We start from the raw sequence: 16,843 nt of genomic DNA, 5'->3' as shown, positions 1-16,843 counted from the left end.
CTTCCAAATTCATTCTGCTACTGTCATCATACATTAAGTCATCAGTAAAGTTGAGAGGGCCTGCTCCAGAGGCAGCCATGCATGCCCATGCCATGACACCACCTCCACCATGCTTTACAGATGAGGCTGTATGCTTGGGATCATTTGCAGTTCCCTTTTGTTCTCCACATTTCTGCTTTCCCATCACTTAGATAAAGGTTCATCTTTGTCTCGTCGGTCCATAAACACAGTTCCAAAACTCTTCTGGCTCACCTTTGTGCTTTTTTGCAAACTCTAATCTTGCCTTTCTATTTTTGGTGGTGGTCAGAGGTTTGCATCTTGCTGTGTAGCATCTGTAAGTCTGTGTCAAAGTCTCCTGAGGACAGTAGATTGTCAGAGCATCACCCCAACTTTCTGGAAGTTGTTGGTGATTTTACAGACACATCTTTTAGGATTCATTTTCACAGCTTTTATGATTTGTCTGTTATCAACTACTGTTGTTTTCTCAGCTGATCAGGTCGTTGTTGGTTGCTGTAACGGAACGGGTCGGACACAGAAGGTAAGTGAAATCACAAGGTGTTTATTTATAGGGTGAACAGCAAACAGCAACCGTGCGGATTCTTCGGACTTGGTGAGTGTCAATTCGTGAGGTTAAAGTAATAGGAATGTCAATCACAATCAGTCTCTCTGTCTTGACAGATCCTGGAATTTGGCAGCGTCAGAGACATACGAGGATTCGACCAAGCCACCGGGGACAGACGATGAGGAGGACTGGAAGAGGACAAGGCAGAAGTTAAGTAAAGACAGGTAAGTATTCGCAGGTAGTTATACTCAGCTTATAGGGAAGCAGAGACGGTCCATGTAGCAATCCTGAGATCGGAACTTTGCAGTGCTTGTCACGTCACTTCAAGATCGGACCAAGTAGTGAGCTGAGGGAAGTGCTTATATGAGTGTGATGATTGGCGATTGATGAGGTGCATGTGCGGGTGATGATTGGAGATACAGGTGACAGTGATGAGTGACTGGGAAGACGGGCCATTCTGTGACATTACCTCCCCCTCCCGGACGGCGCGTCCCGCGACGTAACAACAATAATACCGGGGAGGGGGGGTGGGCGCCCTGGAGGCTGGAGCAGAACCTGGACAGGACAGGGAAGCCTCCAGGGCGGATCAGGAGCCTTGGGAGGCCATGGCGGATCAGGAGACTCGGGGAGCCATGGCGCATCAGGAGGCTTGGGATGCCATGGCGGGACAGGAGGCTCGGGATGCCATGGCGGGACAGGAGGCTTGGGATGCCATGACGGGACAGGAGGCTTGGGCAGCCATGGCCATATTTTTTGGGAAGCCCAAAGGGATTCCTGTGGCCATGCGAAATGAGCCATAGTGGCCCTGACAAATGTCCCTAGCAAGGCCACTATGGCTACTAGGATTACAAGTATATAGCCCCCCCCCAAAATTTCTTTGGGAATGTTCCCCATAAGGGGTCTCACCGGAGGAGCGGGCTCTGTGGGGCGCTCAGAGGGAGCGGGCTCTTGAGGGCGCTCTGGAGGAGCGGGCACTTGAGGGCGCTCTGGAGGAGCGGGCACTTGAGGGCGCACGGGAGGCGCGGAGCTGGATAGAACCAGCGAAGACGCAGGAGGGCGCTCTTGCAGCGCGGACACCTGAGGGCGCTCTTGCAGCGCGGACATTAGAGGGCGCTCTTGCAGCGCGGACATTAGAGGGCGCTCTTGCAGCGCGGACATTAGAGGGCGCACGGGAGGCGCGGAGCTGGACGGGACCAGCGGGAACTCAGGTGGGCTGGGCGGGACCAGCGGGAACTCAGGTGGGCTGGACGGGACCAGCGGGAACTCAGGTGGGCTGGACGGGACCAGCGGGAACTCAGGTGGGCTGGACGGGACCAGCGGGAACTCAGGTGAGCACTTGCGAGGTGCAGGAATTGGTGGGCGCAGACGAGGAGCAGGCAATGGAAGGCACTGGCGAGGAGCTGGCACTGGAGGGCGCTTGCGAGGAGCAGGCACTGGAAGGCACTGATGAGAAGAAGACATTGGAGAAAGAACGGGAGCCGAGGACTCCAGGGGAAGAGCCTCATCCATTAGCCCGTCATTCTGCGTTGGCGGAGCCTGATTGTTCGTGTGCTGTGGAATCATCCCCATCTCCAACGGCGCAACGTTCATCGCCGGTTGCGGCGGATTCCTCATCGCCGCAGACGGAACATACTTCGCCGTGGGTGGAGGAAGCAGGAGGATCGGCAACGACCCTCCGTTGCGGGGAACCAAAACCAGCCGCCTCCTCATTTTCGGTTATGGTCCGATCTTCTGTAACGGAACGGGTCGGACACAGAAGGTAAGTGAAAATCACAAGGTGTTTATTTATAGGGTGAACAGCAAACAGCAATCGTGCGGATTCTTCGGACTTGGTGAGTGTCAATTCGTGAGGTTAAAGTAATAGGAATGTCAATCACAATCAGTCTCTCTGTCTTGACAGATCCTGGAGTTTGGCAGCGTCAGAGCGGCAGAGACATACGAGGATTCGACCAAGCCACCGGGGACAGACGATGAGGAGGACTGGAAGAGGACAAGGCAGAAGGTAAGTAAAGACAGGTAAGTATTCGCAGGTAGTTATACTCAGCTTATAGGGAAGCAGAGACGGTCCATGTAGCAATCCTGAGATCGGAACTTTGCAGTGCTTGTCACGTCACTTCAAGATCGGACCAAGTAGTGAGCTGAGGGAAGTGCTTATATGAGTGTGATGATTGGCGATTGATGAGGTGCAGGTGCGGGTGATGATTGGAGATACAGGTGACAGTGATGAGTGACTGGGAAGACGGGCTATTCTGTGACAGTTGCTGGTGTCGCTGGTGGTTTCCAAACTCTTGATTTCTCCGTGCCCTTTGTTTTTGCTAGAGCTCTAATTGACTTCCTCTTTTCTTTTAGCATCCAAATTGCTTGCTTTTCTCTCAAAGTCAGCTCCCTCATCTTCATCCTGGTTTGTGTGTGTCATCATCGATTGCAAGATTCAGAATACAGAAGTAATGGATATAACTGATACAACACATTCCCTGCTTTTACTATCTGAAGAATTAATGCAACAGGACACAGCTGATCACTTAGAAAGACCTGTGAGGCAACTGTTCCAATACTTATGCTCACATCAGATAGAGAGATTAAACTCTAAAAGTGCTGAATTTCTTAGCTGGTAAAACATCTATGTGTTGAATCACCCAATAATAAAATGTGACATTCTGTAGTTTTGTCTCATATTCATCTTTTAATCATATTTGCAAATGTATTGACTCCACAGCCAACAGAGCAATTTTGTCTTTACTTTTCCAATACTTTTGGAGGGCACTGTATATATATATATATATATATATATATATATATATATATATATATATATATATATACAAACAATGTGTAAACAAATGCATCAATTCTTGCATTGCATCTTAATTGGACCTACTGTTAATTTCTGTACAAAATAAAAGCCTGAAAATATCCCAGCTTCTAAAATGCTAATATAGCTGTGGCAGTATTTGCTTTGGAGATGAGAGACGTCATCAGCCTTTACATGTGGAAAATCTTACTGATCTTGAATTTTTGATGTTAGTGTATATTGTGATAGTGTGTATATAATATATAAGGTGATAATTTGCTAAACTCTCTGATGTCTGAATGGATCTGTCTGAATAAATATATATATACATCATATGTAAAGATATGTAACACATAATTTTACCTTCACAAATATGTATTCATCTTGCACTGAGAGGGAATTATGGTCAATCTTCCCCAAGAACTGTGCTGTCACCATTTTATCAGAGCAATTTTGTATGAGACATGTCACATAAAGGTATCCTGGTGAAAGACAGAAAAACACACACAAAAAGGGTTAGAGGAAAAGTGAAGGTAACAATTTGACTTTCAAAAGTTTGAAAGGAATTTCATTTCTATGTCTGATCATACAGCTTTTGTAAGTGAGTGTTTGGAAGCCATTCCAAAGGTGAATGGAGTGAAAGATATCTGCAAAAAAACACAACAACAACAAAAAAAAGTGGAGCTCTTAACAAAATTAGCTGAAGCTGATCCTCACTGGGCACATTGCTTTGCTCCAGAATGGCAGGACATTAATTATGCGAAAATTATGGGTGCCGAGGTGCCCTGTCATAATGGCCTTTCTGTTTAGAATCTCACACAATAGCTGGCTCAGCAACCTCTACAAAACACACACACACACACACACACACACATTCATCAATTCTCCAAACGTGCATAAAAAATGACAACCAATTGGAAAATGAAGAAAAAATTAGAGAATGCATATTCCAAAAATCATGGCCAAAGGTTACATACCAAAGTGGGGAACTTAATTGATATTCTAATAATGTTGTTTCCACTCATTCTCTGTGGCTTTATTTTTTGTTATTAATTTTAGGCAAACAAACGGGCAGACTACTTCACTTAAGAGGACGAATGGTTAATCAAAGCAGTACAGCAGAGAAATTCATTAAAAAGCAATTAGAATGGCTGAGCGCTTTGCTTCTGTCTTCTGTCACACAAGGTCAGATGTGCACACACACACATACAGCACATCCTATGGGAGGCTGAAGGAGCCACTGAGCTGAAGAAAAAACACTTGAGGTCTGCATCTGTCAGTGTGACACAAGCCCAACAGATAAAGAATAAAACCACAACTGAAAGTTAATTTATCAGAAGAACTGCTTGATTTATGTGTCCAGTGTGATTTTTTATACTAGTTAGACACAACTCGCACCTCTCTTAGGGCTTGAGTGTATGTGTTTGTAGGTTGCAATGTGACTTTCAGGCGGCGTTTAACCTTCACTGGCTTGAGTGTGATAGAGCTCTGTGCAACAGTTTGCATCTGTATGCCTGGTCTCTTTCACACACACAAACACACAAGCCTTACAAAACAGCTCAGTCAGGAGGAATTTCTCTGAAAGAGGTTTGTCTGAACGAGGCAAAACTGAAGCCCTAAAACATCCCATCTGCCCTTGTTCGCAGTGGTTTGATACGGTATGTAAAATTGAATTGAAATGCACTGTTCTATAAACACTTACCACCACCGATGTCTTGAATCTCCATATGAACCAAATCAGGATCCACATCCACCCCCCTCACGGCCCTTAAACAAAGCATACAGTTAGTAATACAAACAAGACCCACTCACACACAGAGGGACATCTTAAAGGGATAGTTCACTCCAAAATTGCAATTCTTTCTGCATCTACTCACCTTCATGTTGTTCCAATGATTTGATTTAACAAAAAATGGAAAGCTTTGAAGCGTGAACGCTTGTAATCACACACAAAACAGTGACACTTTTCAGAATTTCATATTTTCTGTTCCAAAGAAGAAAAAAGTGAAAGAATTGTGGATAAATAATGACAGAATGGGTGTAATTTTTGGGGTAACTATCCCTTTAAAACATCCCCTTAGCGGTACCTTCTCAAACATACAGACACATAGAAAGTCCTTGGTTTCAAGGAATGCAGACAACTCACTCTCTTTTGTCTAGTTGTGTTAAACACACTTGTTTGGAGGTTACTAAACTGCTCAGTGAAGTTCTAGCTCAGTAAACCTGCACAAAACCTACATTATTTTACAAGCATTTTAACAAGCAGGAAATTAACTGAACATTTTAAGAATGTGTGCGTTGTTTTGCATGATTTTTCCCCAAAAGTTCCAAATTCCTTCAACAGCAGTTTTTATTGGTCAACTCAATCACTCAGTCAGCTGTCACGAAAATTCTAACTTTATATTAGGGGGCCTTAACTATTATGTACTTACATTTACATTAAGCATTGATACAGTGCACTTACTGTGTCCATACATGTTTTTACATTGTACTTATATTTTAAAAATACATGCATGTAATTATATAATTAATTTCTGTTATTACATTTATAATTATACTGTTGACCCATCCCTTAACCCACCCTTAAACCTACCCATACCACCAAACCTGTCCCTAACCTTACCCATATCCCACCTCAATAGCAGCAAAAGTGTTTTGCAATACAATATGAACACAGTAAGTACATTGTAGTTATTTTTTGACACAAGTACATAGTAGTTAAGCCCACATAATATAAAGTGTAACCAATTACACTGATGTCCTGCTAATGGTTTGGGTTTAGGTTGGGGGTTCGTCTTTGTTTCAGTTATGTGTGAGCAATCAGGATTTTGATTGACCAGATCAATGAAATCTTTAGAATCGGCTGCTGGGTGAGGTTTGCCCTTAACTAAAAAAACTTGCATTTTAATGTCTATATCAGCATTTCAGCTGGAGATAATTGTTCTAAATGCCTGTGATATTTCTAAATCAATGCTTTATGACGTGAAAATATTTACAGCAGCATAATGGCTACCTAATCTTGCTCTACATTGATTTACAGCAGATTACTTGACCGTCATGTCTCAACATCACATAATAAGTTGCAATGAGCTCAAGACTCCTCTCCTGACCACACGATACGGACCACCCTCCCAGACAGCATCCCTGTCCATTAAAGCCACGCTGATTTATGCTCTCTCCTCCCAGACTTTCCCTTCTTTTGTTTTATGAGCGAGGCAGCAGACGGGGAGGACGAGAGAGCCACAACCCTCACTATGAACTGATTCTGTCGTGTCTTCTAAGGCAATTCTCTGAGATGTTTTAAAGAGGTTTGGAGACAGTAGAGAGGGAAGGGGTACGACCCTTATCAAACCCCCTGCTGCTGATGAATAGAGTAAAAACAGTTTTACTGTGTCATTGTAAAACCTCCAGCCAAATAAAACGTGCTGGATGGGGTTTATTATGGCAGATGCTGACAAGGAGCTGACTTTTTCATCTTTTATCACAATCAACCACAGACAAACTATACAGAATCGTATATTGCGTGTTGTGAATCTGGTAAAGTGCGCTGGGAGGATGGCATGTAAGCAGAAGGGAGCAAAAGATCAGAAAAGAGAGATCAAAAAAGAGAAAGAGAGGGTCAGACAGAAAGACTGGTTGGGGTGGAGAGATAAATCACTTCTGTACAGGATTTCAATCCCAGCTGTGATAGCATTGAACCATAACCAGGGAGCGAAGGAATGGAAAATAAAAGAAGGGGTTGAATTCCACTAAGAAGGTGGAAGAAGAGAAAGAGCGAACGGAGAGGGAAAAAGATTTGAAAAAGCCTCAGAGTGCAATGTAAAGTAAAACAAACCAGTACTAACACCCAGACTTACTTTCTTCAGTGGAATACAAAATAAGTTATTTTTAGCAGAATGTCAAAGCTGCTGTTTTCCAAAGAAAGTAAATGGTGACCATGGTCATCATTCAACATTTTAAGTAAATAACAGCTCATATTTTAGTATGTTTCCAATCATATTTCATAAGACGTCTTACAGACCACCTTTGAAATGCAGCAGCATTTCAGCAGCAGCTCAAACGTTCTACTAAATGGCATATTATATTTTTTCCTCAGAAGAAAGTCATACAGATTTGAAACAACATGAGATTACTTTTAAGTACTGTAGGATGAATTTAGAAAAAAACAAATCACCAGAAAACTCTGTCTTTAGTAACACGCTCCTGTAGCAAAGTCCATTTGTGACCCAGATCGGTGGAGATATACAGCTGAAAAACAAAGAAAGACGAATAAATCACTATTTACTGTCACTGGATGCTTGAAGCGCTGGTCATAACATTGATTTTTAAACTGGATTAGATTAAAGCACACTTTGCAAATTCTCATGATCATAAGAATTAGATGAGTGATTCATTGTATACTGTATAACGATGAGGTTGTAAAAAACTGTCCATATATACCAATTAAAATCACATATGTTGAGTGTTTGTGTGTGTGTGTGTGTGTGCATCTGTCCCTAATTGATCATCCCTATAATGAGATTATATTGATCACCACTTGCATGGAAAATACCCACCAAACTGCACCATAACAACACACAGAAAAATACACACTTTTCATTGTCTTTTCCATGTAATCTCAGAGATGATAAATGCATCGTGTTGCAAGCAGTGTCTAGGGGTCTTAGCAATTCATCAACCGCACATAAACACACACGTGCACACACACACACAGATCTTGCCTCGTTGCTCACCCAGCCGTTAACAATGTAAACATGCTCTTTAGCGAGAGACAACCATGGCCTGAAGGCCAAACAGTGCTGCTCATAACTCTAATAATGAGGATGCCAATATGCTGGAGAGCAAAAAGCAGAGCCATAAACAAAGCTGGGTGAGAAAAGTGTTGAGAACAGTTGGTCAAGGCATTCAGCCGAGACCTAAATCATTAATACTTAAAAAGCTACAAAGACTAATTCAGGCAGTTGAGCCTGACAAGAAAAGCTACAAACATGCAGCTGGAATTAAGACACATTATGGTCTTGTGAGCAACCGGTTTGGAGCTGCCAAAAAACACTGACTTCAATTGGTGTTATTAATAGTCATTTACTCGACTGCATTAATCTGTGTTGGCCAACACTTTGATCACTGACCTTCGCCTCCTTGCTGTAAGCCAAAAGTTTGTCTTCCTCAGATGGATGGAAGAGGAGTGTATCCACAGTGAAGGAGACAGGCTGCCGTTGGAAGGATGAACCCTCATCTGTGCTAATGAAAAGCATCTGGTCACGTTCATTGATGCTGGAGCTCACCAAGACCACCTAAAAAACACAATGTCTTCAGTGACTGCATGTCAAGAAGATGTATGTTCATTAGTTTACACATATTAGACAGTAATGCATTGCTTCCCGGAACAAAGATTTGTGAAACCTATTATTAAAGAATATGTTGTTTTATTTTTATATGCACAATATAAAGTATTTTTATGCAATATTTAAATATAAAAAAGCATCAATGAAATATTTTATAATAAACATTTTATATTAATATTTTATATTTCAATAAAAGATGTGCAATATCTAATTTTTATATGCACAATATAAAATATTTTTGTGCAACATTTAAGGTGCATTTCCTCCACACACACACACACACACACACACACACACACACACACATATATAATGTTTATATTATGTTTACATATTTACAGTACATAGACATTTTGTTGTCTAACTATGTGCTATCTTTTGTTCATTGCATTACAAAACTAGTTTTGGTAAAGTGTCAGTTCCATTGAGCTGTTCGGTTCCGTAAAGCTGTGAACTACTTTATATTACACTCAGACACACACACAAGAGGAAACATAAAAGCAAAACCAAAGTCAATCACTTAGTCAGAAAAAAACGGAATAAAGTCTATGCCTCTGAATGAACCAGAGTTGTGAGAATTTACCAAAAAAACTGAAGTTTATTGTAAGATGCAGTTCCTTTAACTACCTTTAAGTGGCGCTGTTGTTCAACCAACTGCGCAGTGAAGCGTCTCTAACGGGAGGCAAGTTCACTACCTGCTACCAGCACAAAAAACAAGCTGGGATCCTCAAGGGGACTGCCAAACAGAGAGACTCTCAAAGGGATCTCTGTGAAACAAGTTATCCATCCCAAAACAAAGACTCTAGGGGAAAAAAGGAAAGAATCTCCTCTCTGTAAAACTTCCCTCTTAAAGCAATAACTCGCAGAGTTTAGCACAGAGCCCCCTTTGTGGTCTGTGGATAAAAGCCATCAAACAACATCCTGCGGCTGTCCCTGAGGAGTGCGGCTACAGAGGCCAGTAAAACAACATGGGGCAGAATGTGGTGGCCGATGGCGCTTTAAGAGCATAATCACGAATCTGCGATGATGTCTGACTGCCACTTCAGAATGAGGTTTTAGCAATTGTCTGTAGGTCATGTAATCGGTTATAAGATAATCTGCTTAAAGATCTCCAACCGGATCCTCTCTCACAATAGGCAAGTCACATAGTGTCTTTTAAGTAGAATCAAGCTTTTTATGCCTACTCATGACTGGATGAAAGACAATGAGCACAGCTCAGAGGATTTATACACACACGAGAGAACAATCATACCGCTTGTCTCAACATTCCTCTGAAAGTGCCATGTTCAAATGCTTTACCTTTACACAGCATTCATGAACGAGACCATGTGATCCTATTGACCTAATTACTCATGCTAATGAACAGCAGTAATATTCATCACGCAACAAAGCTCTGAACGAGTCGCTAATTCAAACACTTCGCTGAGTCTTTCGGTGCGGTGGAACTTTGTAAACAGAACAGCCAGCGAAAGGGACAAAAATGTCTGTGTGTACATGTGTGTGTAACTGCTTTTACTCAATGCGCCTCTACTAATTTTGCTTTCCACCCAATTTCATATGCAAATTGGCAGGTTTGATATCCAGTCAGTGCTGAGCGGGAAAATGAGAAGCACAGAGAGATGAAGAGGGGGAGAGAGTGAGAGAGGTCTGTTCTGTGCACCTGAGCTCAGCCACTGGAACAAAAGACAGACTTGAAGAAAACTGACTGCGGCAATGGCAAATTTTCAATACTCAACCACACAAAGCCGAGGGGAGAATTGTGGAGCGCTGTTTGAATGCTGAAAGCTTCTTCTGAAACAACCGAGACCTGCTCGGGTTTGCATTCTGGCTTAGCTCTACCTGATACACCTCTCAGAGAGAGAAAGAAAAATAGGATTCCCTACAAGAGATGCTTCTCTTAGTGAAAGTCCTTAACAGACAGTGGGGTCAAGAGAATGTGGCACAGATTAAAGGCATAGAGCACAAGTCTGTCATTTAATCTTCCTAAAGTCATTCTAAACAGAAACGTGTATAGTTTCTTTTAAACCAGCTGATCCGGCTCATAAAACTGGTTTCAAAAAACAAAACAAAACACGATTCATTGACAAATCTATCCAATACTCGAGTTCAACTCAGTGATTAAATCTAGTCTCAGTGGTTTTTAAGTGAACATCACCATGGAGTGGACATTAACTTCAAGAGATAGTTCACTTAAAAATTCTGAATTCACTTGCTCGCCCTCATTTTGTTCCAAACCTGACTTTTCTTTTGTGGAACATAAAAAAAAAAGATATTTTGAGTTGAACATTGACTTCCACTGTATGGACAAAAAACACTTAGGTAAAAGATTTTTGTCAGACATTACTCAAAATATCTTCTTTTAGGTTTCATTTAGGAGTTTTTAAAGAAAGAAACTGATCATGTGGCTTTGGAACAACATGAGGGTTAGTAAATGATGACAGATATTTCATTTTTGGGTGAACTATGCCTTTAATATTAATTTTTGTCCTTGCACAAAGCTATTGAGTGACTTCAAAAGTATTGAAATATAGCATATGAATTATATATAAGTGTTACGGAATTATGTAATTTCGTATAATGTTTTGAGTTTGTATATTGTTTGTATTTTGATTTCTTTGTTATTGTTATTTCTTTGTGTGTTTATTTTGTTGTTTGTTTCAGGATTACGATGATTAGCTGTGAGCTGGCTCCACCCCTTTATGTGGGTTTAAAACAGTGCTTCCGTTTCCAGAAGACGAGTTGTTGCGATTCCGGGCCGGTCGCACTTCTCCTGTCTCCTCTCCAGCCGTCAGACCATTGTTGTAGCAGCTTATATGTTAGATACTTTTGCCTTTATTTTCAGTGGTGTTCTTTGTAGGGTTGACCTGCCCTTTTCTTTTGAAATTCCGTTCGTTCTGTTTTGTTAGAGTATGGAGGATAAGTTGTTGTATTTTGATTTTGGATATTTTGAGGGAAGTTAGTTTGTCTAATTTATTTATTATCTGTTTTTGTTTGTTATTTTGGGCCTTGGGTTTTCCTGAAGATTATAACACCTATTGGTTTATTTTTTGTTACTTTGTTTGACCACACTCAACTTTCATATTGTTCAATTTCTTTTATCTTAATAAAACGTTTATCGTTTTTCTTGATTTTTGTTGTTATTTGAATCTTTCGGGTCTGACGACTGGGCGTGGGAGTCATATTTATTTATTTATTTTTCTTTTGTTACGATTAAACCTAGACGAATCGTAATAAATGGGGGCTCGTCCGCTTTTTTTGGGTCATTTTTTTTCTTCTCTTCGTTCGTTAGGCCATAATTTTTGTCTTCTCATTTGATTATTTTTGTTTTCTCTCGTCTTCGGGAATAGTAGTTTTTTTTTTAGAATATCTTGCTGGAGAGTACACCATTTGCTAAATGCATGTATTGTTGTTTCTGATTGGCATCTTTTATTTTTACAGGGGAGTTGGAAATGGTTATATGATGGAGTTTAGCATCGAAACGTTTAGACTTTCACCTACTGTGCAAGCATTGGAGAAATGTCGTAAATCTGACTTGTTTCTGGTAGCTGATTTTTATGATATACCTATTCCAAGAGCTGGGACAAAGCAAGCAATTCGGGAAGCGTTGTGTGATAGGTTAGTGAGGATCGGAGTTTTTGAATTGGATGAATCCAGTCCAGATTTACGAAATGCCGAAGCAGGTGTGCAGCCGGATGCGGAAGCCACTGGTGGGGAAGCTGTGGAGGGAAATGCTGTGGCTAATCCACTAGTAGGTTTAAACACAGAAGATCTTAAATTGGCAGTTAGGCTTAAAGAACTTGATTTAGAAGTTAAACGGCAGGAGCATAGCACACAGCTTTTGAAGATGAAGCAATATGATCTGGAAAGCCAAGGTGCTCGTCGTTTGCCGGTGAGTACTTTTAAAGCTCCTTCATCACCTGCCTCTTTTGCTAATGTTGATTCTCATGCGTCACCTATAAATTCAAATGAATTTGACATTAGTAGACAAATTCGATTAGTCCCTACGTTTAAAGAAACTGAGGTCGACTCTTATTTTAATGCGTTTGAACGTATAGCCGCTGCTTTGCGTTGGCCTAGGGAAATCTGGCCGCTTTTACTTCAGTGCAAGTTGGTTGGGAAAGCGCAGGAGATATGTGCCGCTATGTCAATTGAAGATAGTCTTGATTATGATGTATTAAAGGCATCTGTGCTCCGAGCCTATGAGTTAGTCCCAGAAGCTTATCGTCAGAAGTTTCGTTGTCATTTAAAAGGTGCCAATCAGACGTTTGTGGAGTTTGCCCGTGACAAGGGAGCTCTTTTTGATAAGTGGTGTCAATCCAGTAAGGTAAGTGATTTTGGTAAACTTCGTGAATTGGTATTACTTGAAGATTTCAAGAATTCGTTATCTGATAGAATTGTGGTGCACCTAAATGATCAGAAGGTCACCACACTTTCGGAGGCTGCTGTTTGTGCAGATGAATTTGTTCTAACGCACAAAAATAATTTTTTGCCACCTATTCGTCGGGAAAATTCTCAAAATAGTGTGGGTAAAAATGTGAAATATACGAAAATTGCCGTTCCAAATCAAGGAGAAAATCGCGAATGCTTCTACTGTCACGAATTTGGACATTTAATTGCGGTGTGTCCAGTACTTAAAAGGAAAAATCAGTCACCAAGAAGGGATAATCCTAAAAGTGTTGGTTTCGTTCGTATGCAATCGAAAATTAACCTCGATGAACGAAAAGTTGATTCAGGTTATGATCCGTTTATTTGCGATGGTGTAGTATCTTTCGTTGATAAAAAGGAGACGAAATCAATTCGGATTCTCCGTGACACTGGAGCAGCTCAATCATTTATACTTGACAGTGTGTTACCATTTTCAAAGGATTCGTCATGTAATTCAAATGTCTTAGTTCAAGGTATTGAACTGGGAATACTTGAAGTATCTTTGCATTATGTGAATATTAAGTCTGACCTAGTTTCTGGTCCTGTTAAAATTGCTGTGCGTCCGCAGTTGCCTATTAGAGGAATTGAGTTGATCCTCGGTAATGATCTTGCCGGAGAAAAAGTTTTGCCGTTACCTGAAGTTATTAATGATCCGATTTATGAACTTCAAAATTCAAAAGATTTGGCTTCTGAATTTCCTTCTGTGTTTCCTGCGTGCGTAGTTATGCGAGCGCAAGCTCGTAAATTCGGAGATGTAGCAGGTCTTTCTGATAGAATCTAACTGAACCTGTTGATGAATCTTTTAATACTTCTGATGTTCATGGGTTAAAGCACACTAAGTCGCTGTCCACGCACTTGGGTGCTGAAGTTGACCTGTCATTGTTCATTGACAGAGCATCATTAATCATGGAACAACGGCAGGATGTTTCTCTTTCTCGTTGCCGAATGTCAGCTGCGGAGAAAGATGATCTAGATAAGAGACCTGTTGCATATTTCTGGGACGATGGATTATTAATGCGCAAGTGGTCATCAGTTGCTTGTGAAGTTGAATGCAATTCAGTTTATCAGATCGTGGTACCTATGAACTCGCGTTCTCATGTTTTGACTTTGGCTCATGACCATAATTTTTCGGGCCATCTAGGTATTACGAAGACTTATAAACGCATTTTGAGACATTTTTTCTGGCCTGGTTTGAAATCAGATGTAGCTAAATATTGTCGGTCTTGTTATGTTTGTCAGCTTGTTGGAAAGCCAAATCAGACGATTCCTCCTGCTCCTTTGTGTCCTATACCCGTTGTGGGAGAGCCGTTTGAACACCTCATATTAGATTGCGTTGGTCCGTTGCCTAAAACGAAAACTGGGCATAAATATTTACTCACTCTGATGTGTACGGCTACTCGTTTCCCAGAGGCTATACCATTACGTTCTTTGAGTACTAAGGTCGTTCTACGATCTTTGATTAACTTTTTTTCTACTTTTGGTTTGCCAAAAATAGTACAGACTGATCAAGGATCTAATTTTATGTCCAGGGTGTTTAAACAAGTTTTGACTCAACTGAACATAAAACATCATGTGGCTAGTGCCTATCATCCAGAGTCGCAAGGCGCTTTGGAAAGATTTCACCAGACTCTAAAGTCTATGTTACGTACCTATTGCGCTGATTCTGTGAAAGAGTGGGATGAAGGCTTACCATTGCTGTTATTTGCTATACGTGAAACTACACAAGAATCTTTGGGTTTTAGTCCGGCAGACTTGGTTTTTGGGCATACTGTCCGAGGTCCACTTAAGCTGTTGAAAGAAAAGTGGATGTCTAGGGAATCCACTTCAACTAATGTGTTGGATTATGTGAGCTCTTTTCGTGAGCGGTTGCATAAAGTATGTGATCTGGCTCGTATCTCATTATCGTCTACCCAGGCGAAGATGAAAACCCATTTTGATCAAAAGGCCGTTTCTCGCGGTTTTGATAAAGGCGATAAAGTCTTAGTCTTACTACCAATTTTGGGGTCTGCCCTGCAAGCACGTTTTCATGGGCCGTATGTTGTCGAGTCTAAGCTCAGTGAAATTGATTATGTGATATGTACTCCGGACAAAAGAAGGAAGACTCGCGTATGTCATATTAATATGCTAAAATCATATGTGACGCGAGACGATGACAAAGAGTCAAATAACCCTATTGTCCCGGTTGCTTCTGTTTCTGTGCCTATGACATATTGTTCCGACGAAGATGGTTTGACTCTACGAAATATCCCTGTGACTGGCGTGCGATTGCAGAACTCACAAATTTTGGCCGATTTAGAATTATTTCTGTCATATCTGCCTAGTTCGTCTCGAAGTGATGTAAGTGAGTTAATACAGTCTTACCATGCTCTGTTCTCAGATGTGCCTTCTCGTACTACGGCTGCGTTTCACGACATCGAGGTAGGAGATCATACTCCAATTAAGCAGCATGCTTATCGTTTAAATCCCACCAAACGTGAGTTAATGCAATCTGAGATAAAGTATCTTCTGGACAATGGTCTTGCTGTTCCTAGTTTCAGTCCCTGGAGTTCACCATGTCTTCTGGTTCCCAAGAGTGATGGTTCAGTTCGTTTCTGCACCGACTATCGAAGGGTTAATGAAGTTACGAAAGCAGATTCGTTTCCCCTTCCTCGCATGGAGGATTGCGTGGATAAAGTTGGTTCTGCTATGTTCGTTACAAAATTAGACCTGCTCAAGGGATACTGGCAGGTACCCTTGACGCCCCGCGCTGCTGAAGTTTCTGCGTTCGTCACTCCTGACAATCTACTACAATACACCGTTATGGCTTTCAGTCTTCGAAATGCCCCGGCAACATTTCAGCGCCTTATGAATTCTGTATTAGCCGGTGTTCCTAATTGTGAAGCATATCTAGATGATGTTGTGATTTATTCCTCCACTTGGGATGATCATTTGAAAACCCTTCACGATGTTTTTAATCGCTTTCAAGAGGCTTCGCTTACCGTTAATCTCGCAAAATGCGAGTTTGGTAAAGCTACGGTAACGTACCTAGGAAAGCAGGTGGGTCAGGGACAAGTTTGCCCAGTTTCTGCTAAAGTGCAAGCTATTCTAGAATTCCCTATGCCAGGAACTAAGAAAGAATTGAGGCGGTTCTTAGGCATGGTGGGTTATTATCGTGGCTTTTGCAGAAATTTTTCAGATATTGTTTTGCCTCTTACGAATTTGCTTAGTCAATCTCGAGATTTTGTTTGGTCTGATCTTTGTCAAACAGCTTTTGATTTGGTTAAAAGTCTGTTATGTAGCACCCCTGTGTTAAAAGCTCCGAACTTTTCATTTCCTTTCAAAATTGAGGTGGATGCTAGTGCAAATGGAGCTGGTGCTGTGCTCTTGCAAGAAGACGATCACGGCATGGATCATCCCGTGTGTTACTTCTCGAAGAAGTTTTTGAAACATCAACTGCATTATAGCACTGTCGAAAAAGAAGCTTTAGCGCTATTACTGTCTCTTCAGCACTTCGAAGTATATGTGGGTTCGAGTTCATTGCCAGTTAAAGTTTTTACTGATCATAATCCACTAACCTTCCTTGCAAAAATGCAGAACTCTAATCAACGCATTATGCGGTGGGCATTGATTGTACAAGAGTTTAATATTGACATCTGTTATAAGAAAGGAAAAGAGAATGTGTTAGCAGATGCGTTGTCATGCTCTGTATAGGAATAATGTTAACTCTTAGTGGAGGGGGTG

At 41.3% G+C, this 16,843-nt stretch overlaps 1 protein-coding gene across 1 annotated transcript in view; it reads right to left on the bottom strand.

Moving 5' to 3' along the window:
- The window catches only part of sorcs2 (sortilin-related VPS10 domain containing receptor 2), a gene marked incomplete at both ends in the record, with an annotated part of 173,342 nt that overhangs the window by 21,290 nt on the left and 135,209 nt on the right, over window positions 1-16,843 (bottom strand). The window contains 4 exons of the mRNA XM_079436645.1: window positions 3,717-3,835; window positions 5,056-5,120; window positions 7,528-7,601; window positions 8,483-8,647. Of these exons, the coding sequence (XP_079292771.1) occupies window positions 3,717-3,835; window positions 5,056-5,120; window positions 7,528-7,601; window positions 8,483-8,647 (423 nt within the window). The remainder of the gene's footprint in view (window positions 1-3,716; window positions 3,836-5,055; window positions 5,121-7,527; window positions 7,602-8,482; window positions 8,648-16,843) is intronic.

Source organism: Barbus barbus (assembly GCF_936440315.1).
Source record: "Barbus barbus genome assembly, chromosome: 2".
Taxonomy (NCBI): Eukaryota; Metazoa; Chordata; class Actinopteri; order Cypriniformes; family Cyprinidae; genus Barbus; species Barbus barbus.
Note: the sequence above shows the minus strand (reverse complement) of the source record. Positions and strands in the feature narration are given on the sequence as shown.